Below are 8,697 nucleotides of genomic sequence, written 5' to 3' on the forward strand. Positions count from 1 at the left end.
GCCGGTCCAAGCACGTAGTAACGATATTGTCACCAACTTAAACACCTTTAGGCCATAGGTTTTTAACTTAAAAGGTCTCGTTACCATGTGGAGACAATCCCCCACTTATATACTCATGTTGAGTTCTACAATTTTTCCATGTGGGATTAATGGTTTGACCAACCATTCTCAACAGTTCTTTGATTCTTTTTTTGGTTAGCTGTTTTGTAAATGGTTGCATGAGCTTGGAAGATCCGGCTCTATGTATGCATACTCTGCTGTTTTGGCCTAGGATAAAAACTCGACTATTAGGGATCTCTAAATCCCTCGTAATCTTGTTTTCTTCTTGACTAATCCTTTTACTTAATGAATGGTCACGAGCAGGGCATCCTCGCCCTGCTTTTATCTTCAAAAAAATAAATCAATTAAAAGACCATGGAATTCCTCATTGACCTGACCGTGGGGCATTATTTTAATTTATGGGTCCTCTGCTGATTTGAAAGGGAGAGTTCCCTTGCCAGCTAGTTCTCTCATGAATTATGTGAAAGTCCTCGAATCTACTAGTTATCATTTGGTGGCTTACTGAACTCTATTTTACTGTCATTGAATTTTGAAAGAACACATCTCAGTCCTCCTCGATTACGGAGTTTGCTAAAGTGTGACAATAACAAATATATTAGCATGGACAATTCAAGCATCTGTTGCTCAAACGACCCCAAGGCAAACAAGGAAAGATTATAATCTCAAAACTTAATACCACCCCCCCCCCCCCCCCCCCCCCCCCGATTTTCAGAAGAGTTCAGAAAGAATCAAAGGAGATGTACAGAGAAAAAAATGTCCAAATTGTCCGAGTTGTGCTATTCGTCTATTTTTACTTGTAGCTTCTAACTTGCGTAGGCTTCCATCATTTTCCATCACGTTCTATTATTAAATGGTCCTACAAATCACCTTCTACAGTCCAAGAAGATTAGTATCAAGAATAGAGGTCTCTAACTTTAAATACTAATACTTTCTACATGCATGGACCAATATCATAATTATTAGTGTTCAAGTTTTCAATCTTTTGTTAAAAGAAAAGATCTCTACTCGAATCATAATAGTATAAATTTACATGTACATGATTTAATTGTTGGAAATCATTGTTAGGATTGTGTCTTTAATTCTTTGTATAAGTTCATGAGAATTAGATAGGACTAGATATGTATCATGATTAGGCAGTTGGGTTTCATCATGATTAGCTGCTTGTATCTTGTTCTAATTAGGAAGTTTGTCTAGGGGGAAGGGTTTTAGTTTTTCTATATATATTTTTCTATTATTGGAGGAAAGCCAAGGAGATGAGAGTGAGTCAATATTCTTTTAATTTAGGGTTAGTAAAGAGCGTAGCCTAATTCAAGAATATTGTATGAGAGGCGAGGTTTTCGTAGTGTTATCTGTGCAAAAGATTACAACATTGAGAAAGGATTTCGCAGTCTTTGTCCGTTCAAAAGATTGTAAGGAGTGGATTTTAGAGAGAATATGAGAGTTGATTATGTACATGAGGTTAAGAAATTATAAGACGAGAGTTGAGTGGTTCCTCTTGTAGTTTTCCTTGATGCATAGTGAATTTCTCGTACTGTTGCCCTATGGATGTAGGTCGAAGTTGATCGATCAAACCACGTAAATCTTGATGTTCTTTCTTTTTGATTGTTGTCGTTTTCTATCTTATTGAATGTGGGTTGGCTTCCGAGTTACTAATGTATAGAGTCCTTTCCATAAAAGTCGTGGATACAAATCCGCAAACAGATACAGAAATTTGGTTTTCTCCATAAGCACCCAGGGCAGCTAAGCCAGACTGTCCAAGATCCCGTGACCGCGCATTGACCAGGACAGCAGGCAGTTTGAACTGCCGACCCGCTCCGCCGACCGTGCTCCCATCGACCCTCGTTGCTCCCGTGAGCTGCAGTCTGACTTCCCCGCTTGCGTTTTGCACCCGAACTTTTGCTTCGATGCAAAGTAGGCACGCGGATCTTCTCCACGTATGGAGGAGTCCACAGCCAACATTAACCATTCATTAACCATTTATTAATAATTTCAGTCCCTAATTAACCATTTATTAGCCAGAGTCACTAACTGCTTGCTCTCTCTGCCCTCCCTGAAATTAGGGCTGTACATCCGGGCCGGCCCAACCCAGAAAACTGAGCCCGGGCTGGGTAAAACCGAAGCCCGGACCCGGGCCCGGCTGATCCGGGCCGGGTTAGGGCCCGGGTCTGAGCGGCCCGGCCCGGCCCGGTTTTTTTGTTTTTTATTATTTTTTTATTTTTTTTTAAATTTTTAAAAATTCTCATAAATCATAAAATATACATAAAAATTACAGAAAATAACATAAATTTGTTAACTAACTTGAAATGACATAAATTACAAGTACAAAAAATTATATTAATAACTTCTTTATTAATAATCAGTAAATCATTTACAAGTATAAATTTATTTCAGAATTTGTCGCATCACAATAGATGAGTACATCCCTACTAGGTTGGCACCTACTCACCTATATCACTATCATTTGTAACTTTTTTCGAAATAACTCATTACAAATTTAAAGCTAAGAAATAAAAATTACAATTTGATGAATATTATTTAATCTTTATACCTATCTGCTAGTCACAACTCTTCAAATTTACCTTCAATTCCAGCGATCCGATCGATGCCCTGCGTTCACTTCTCGTACCTCCACCAATCTTGTAAGCACATCACCGCTTGTACAGTATACGGATTTAAGCATGTCTTGTGGTCGTCGATCAAACGTCCTGCTATGCTGAAGGCGGATTCCGAAGCTATCGTCGAAACCTGCACTGTTAATAAGTCACGAACCATGGTGGAAAGTATAGGATATGAAACTGATCCATATACTCTCCACCATTGTAAAATATCTAAAGCATTTCCTTGATATTTAACTAAGGAAGCAGATAAATATTCATCTATTTCAGAAATCTCTAATGCTGATCCAAGTCCTGATCCACCAGTTAGTTCAGCTACCATTGCATACCTATCAAAACTTACACTTTTACCTCGGCTTGTGCTCGAAGGCGCCGAAGCTGTAGACTGTTGTGCATCTACACCATGTCTACCTGCATACTCATCATATAATATTTAAAAATAATTTCTAATAGCTAAATGATGAGAAGTAGCAGTAAGGATGAATCCATCATCTAAGTCTATAATCGGTCAACCATATAATGATTGAAACAAACTTTGAATGCCAATATCCTTCAAACATTGATCAATAAGAATCCCCAAACCAAAAATATGAGGAATAGGCCTAAAATACTTATTAAATTTGCTTTCCATTTAAAAAATTATAGATCCAAAAGTGTCATCCATACGATATTTTGAAAAAAAACTTTTGAATATTTAAAATTTGTAAAGTAGCTAAAGTAATTGTTGGATAATAACAGCCAGATAATAACATTGTAGCATCATAAAAGACTTTTAACATCTCATTTAAATTATATATAATTATTCATTCATCTTCAGTTATTCCATAACTACTAACAGAACTAGAACTAGAAGCATAAAAATTAATAAAATCATTTATAATTTCCTTATATTCTATTGCTACACTTAACATTGTATAGGTGGAATTCCACCTATGGTCAACATCTTTTGGAATTAGTCTGGGCTTATAATTTTTTTTTTTACAACATTGTTTCCATCTTTTAATTCTCATTTCAGAAGCATTATGCATATTAGCAACAATTCTAACCTTTTCTATCATGGGTTTAATTTCAGAAAATACACTGAACAATTAAATTTAAAATATGATAGATACATCTAATATGAAAAAGTTCACCATGAAATGGCAATGACAAAGTTGTTTTGATAAAATCAACAACTACATTATTATTACTTGCATTATCTAGGGAAAGAGAAAATATTCTTTGATCAATTTCTAGTTTCATAAGTTCTTCAATTATTAAATTTGTAACATTATTACCAGTATGTGACTCTTTAATTATAATAAAAGAAACAACTCTTTTAAACATTTGCCAATTTCCATCGATCGAGTGTGCTGTGATACATAAATAACCAGTTTGCACTCTAGATGTCCAAATATCAAAAGTTAAAAAAATTTACAGTTTAAAATTTTAAAATAAGAAATTATTTTTCCTTATTCCTTCTGATAATATTTTAAAATATCACGTTGACAGATTTGACGAGAAAATTTGGTAAATGCAGGATAAAAACCATCTCTAAACAAATCTTTAAATTCATCACATTCTACTAATCTAAAAGGAAGGTTTTTAAGAACGATAAACCTGATTACACATTTCCTGGCTCGGGCAGCGTCATAACTCCAACTACCGAGACTATCAGAGGAGGATGATTGAGAAATCATAGATTGTCGGATATCACCTTGAAGATTCCGACCTTTGTTGTGTTTTTCAATATGACGTTTGAGGTGGTTGGTGCCGTTCTTATGATGAGCTTGGAAAACCTGGCCGCACAACGCACATTTAGCCTTCTGGGTGATGATCCTACCGTGTTCATCATTGGTGACGTTTATCTTCTCAAAAAAATTCCACACATCAGATCTCGGCCTTTTTGGAGCTCTTGGTGCAGATTCGTCGCCACCAGATTTAGGATTAACATCAGTAGGAAAAATAGCTATTGTAGGAGGACTCATTTCTGGATTAGTAGGAGATAAATTTTGCTCTTCATATTCATATCCAGAAGCCATTTGATAGAAGTATTAGAAAATATAAGAGATTATAAGAGAGTATAATATTGTATAAGAGAGAAGTATAAGAGTTTTGGTGTGAGGAGAAGAAGTAAAAACCCTCCTCTATTTATAAAGGCAGTCTCCTAGGCAAATGATCAAAAAACCCTCATATTTTGACCGTTTTTTTACCGTTGTTGGGGGAAAAACGATCAAAACCCCAATATGACCGTTATGGCCGGGCCGGGCCAGGTAGCCGCCAAAAGGTATTTGGCCGGCCAAATAGCAGGTACCTTTAGGTGACCGTTGGGGTACGGGTCGGCGATGGCCGTTTCCGACAACGTCAAACTCTGGTGACCGTTTCATCCGGGTCGATCCCGGCGTGGCGGCTCGGCCCGGTTGTCCGCGGCGCGGCACTGTTCCGGGCGGCCGGGTCTGGACCGCGTTTCTAAAAACGACCCAGGCTCGGCGACGCCGGTCTTGGCCGGCACCGAACCAGGCAGGCGGGGTTACGGCGACCGGGCCCGAACCGCGGGCTTTTTGGACAGCCCTACCTGAAATGGATCACATCGAATTTGCAACTTGTCGCCCCCATCATTCATTCGTTCATTAAAGAAAGTGTATTAACAGTAGCCTCAAATTGATCAACGTGGGCGACCCAGCTCCCATAGCCGCCCCTGACATCATCTATCTTTAACTAACCATAATCCCATTTATTAGTAATATAGAAAGAAAAAAAAATCCTTATAAGACCTGAGAACCCACACAGCACTTTCATTCATACACTAACCAAGCAAGTATTATTCTCAGTACTCAAACTCGAACATGGAAGACGTTTCCCTCTACATCCAAAGCCAACACATACCACCACCAACCACCACCTAATCCCAGCATCTCTCTCACCGTCGCAAGCCAACCAGCCGAAACCGTGGAGCGCCGAGCCACCTCCACCGAAGATTTACCATGTTCACCCCCGAGGCTTTCGCAAACTTGTCCAGAAGCTAACCGGCGTCCCAAGGAGACAAGTGAGGCCTAGTGTTGTTTCAAATCCTCGGCCTCTAAGGGACACACTGAGACCACCTCCACCCCTGGATTTGGCACCTCGACCTCTGCCGCCTCCGATTTTGCCTCCTTCGAGTAGCTTGGCTGAGGATTTGGCGCCTCGACCTCTGCCGCCTCCGACCTCGCCTCCTTCGAGTAGTTTGGCTGACAGGAGTTCGATGGGGATGATACTGTCGCCTTCGCTGTGCTCACCGTACGCGAGGTGGTGCTCGTTTCCGCTCCTGAGTCCAGGGACCATGGCTTCTCTGGAGCGTGGCAGTAGTCCTATCCTCTGAGCAGCCAAACTCCATCCCATATGAGTAACCCTCTAGGGTAAAAGAACTTAATGATGTATCATCTGTTTGTGCTGGTTTGTTTATTAATGTTTGAGTTCATTGTAGATAAGGGAGAATAAAGATAATATGTTGTGGAGTTCTATGACTTTGTTAGATGTATTCTTCACATATTTCCATAGAATAAGGTAGCAAATTGATTCATATCATTCTTCACAATGATATATATGTCATAAATTGACAAATTTCACTTTGGTACCCCCACAGTTTACCCAATTTATCACTTTGATACCCTAGAATATTTATTTTAACACTATGATACATCAAAGTATCTTTTCTAACACTTAGGTACCCAAAGTTTCAATCAACATTTCACTTTGATACCCTTGTCTATATCCAGTAGATTTTCTCTTAAAATTGTACCGCGTGCTTAGCAACTTGGTAAAATGGATCCAAATGTATTGCACGCTAAGGTTGCGACTTAAATTTAACAAAAAATCTAACGGAATTTGAACCGGGTATCAAACTGAAATGTGATCAAAACTTTGAGTGTAAAAGCGTAACGAAATACTTTGGGTTATCAACAGTACAGCGCGATTGAAAGCTCAGGGTATCAAAGTGGTAAAGTGGGTAAACTGTAGGGTACCAAACTGAAATTAATCCTATATAAATCTAGAAAGGCGTATGAGAAAGTTCTGAAACTCAATTGGATGGTTTCACAACAAAAGTAGATGAGCAGCTTGCGTTAGGCCCATAATCTGATTTCCAATCGTCTGGAACGTGATTTTGATCAATGGCTTCACAATAAAAGAATATTATAGTGAACAGTACGAGTCAATAATTTGGCTGGCTTACCATAAGTTTTTTTTTCGCATATAATAATATTCTAAAACAAACAAAGTGCCTACTACGTAACGCAAGTAATGTGGAATTTGGCAATTTGTCAACTCTCTTAGCTGTGGTGGAGAAAGCAGCTTGGGCTTTTCCAATATAACCACGCTCTATAAGTTTTATTAGCAACATTTGACGCAACTCTGTTCCCTAGAGACCTCTAGTTTCCTTGCCAAAAGTAGAAACATTCTAACAAAGAAGCAGATGAACCACAGTCAAATATTCTGCACGAAAATGGTTTGACTCTCTGGTACGATTTACTTCAAATGTGACGTTGATGCTGGCATTCAACTACTTAATACAAGCCTTTGGAATTAACCAAATATAACTATATATATTTATAAACCCATCATGAGCACAAGACCATTACCGTACACATAGAATTCTCTCGAAGCTATCCCCCATGATCAGTGACCAGATTCTTTGCCTTCAGGCCTAAACTCAGGGGGCGAAGGATTGAAGTAGATCGTGCATATTTTCTAGGTTTAGTTCTAGGTGACGGTATTATTTTGTTCAGAGAGAAGCTATGAACTCAGAAGATGATGCCATCTTGAAGAAGCAAGGAATGAAGGAAGAAAGAAGAAAGAATCAAAATAATTTACCGGACCCAGTAAATACAGCCACCTTTCTGCTGACACCACAGAAAGAAAACATCTCCGAAACAAATAAGAACGGCAGCATACCAGTGAATCAAACACAAATCTTCTTCAATGAGAACAAAGACTAGGCATATGCATCAATAATTTTTACACAACTTGCAACAGTTAAGCCAAAACTCCGTAACTTTGATGCTAACTAAATACATGGGAGCTTATCCATCAAAGTTCCAAGAACAACATGTTAGCCAAAACTCACAGAGCTTGTTACCGGTTTTATTTTTAGTGTTAAAGCGTGTGTGTGTGTGCTTTTTTTTTCTGTTAATAAAATTCATACTCCTAAGTAAGAAAGGTTGGTTTCTCAGAGGGGACACCATAGGGTCAACAAAAAAGGGTCGCCAGTTCAGGGCATCGTGATGCAAAAAAGAGGAACTTTCTCCCTGAATAGGGAAAGGTGGTGAAATTTCCAATATTTACCTTAAATGGAGAGAAACAAAAGTACTACTAAAACACAGTGCATATTCACAGTAATCAAATGTGCAAAGCTTAAGTACCTAAATCAGAAAATGATATATACTACACACACTTAAATTATTAAAGTAAAAAAAATGACCTCCGTTTTTACTATGGAATTTTCTAAACCAGAAGCATTTCACTCGATGATTACATTTCATATTCACACCAAAATTTACGATAAATTTTGATCACAGTGATCCCACTTTCTCAACTAGAAAATGCTCACCTAGTTATCCCAGTAGTTCCTTAGCTGCGACATATGAAGGAGGAGCTCATCCCGACCTAAGCCAGTGACACAGCTGGTCATGATCCATGGTGGGGGTTCTTGGTAGTATTTGCTGATCAATTCCTGAAACTGCTTAATATTCTCATCTTTTCGGCTCCCTTTACCACCTTTCACTTTGTCACACTTGGTAAAGACAAAGGTTACAGCAATCTGAAAACATCATATGAATGTGGAAATGGAATATTAGAGAAGGAGCCAAACCCAAGTTTCCATAAAGAAAAGGGTAATTGTGAAGAGATCCTCTTTATTTAGTATCATCTTTGTTTTGAACTTACTACCTCCTCTAGTTTTGTTGCTGCAGACAAACCTCACGGGTAAAATTTTTGGACTCTTTTACCCTCAGGAGTCTATTTGTCACCAAAAAAAAGATAAAAAAATTGAAAGGGGGGGGGGGGGGGG

The 8,697-nt window shown here is 38.6% G+C and overlaps 1 protein-coding gene across 1 annotated transcript in view; it reads right to left on the reverse strand.

Moving 5' to 3' along the window:
• The window catches only part of LOC109834271 (GTP-binding protein At2g22870), a 25,886-nt gene continuing 25,204 nt past the window's right edge, over window positions 8,016–8,697 (reverse strand). Inside the window, exon 4 of the mRNA XM_020402252.1 lies at window positions 8,016–8,448. Within this exon, the coding sequence (XP_020257841.1) occupies window positions 8,239–8,448 (210 nt within the window). The 3' untranslated portion in view covers window positions 8,016–8,238. The remainder of the gene's footprint in view (window positions 8,449–8,697) is intronic.

This window comes from Asparagus officinalis, chromosome 3 (genome assembly GCF_001876935.1).
Source record: "Asparagus officinalis chromosome 3, Aspof.V1, whole genome shotgun sequence".
NCBI classification, from domain to species: Eukaryota; Viridiplantae; Streptophyta; class Magnoliopsida; order Asparagales; family Asparagaceae; genus Asparagus; species Asparagus officinalis.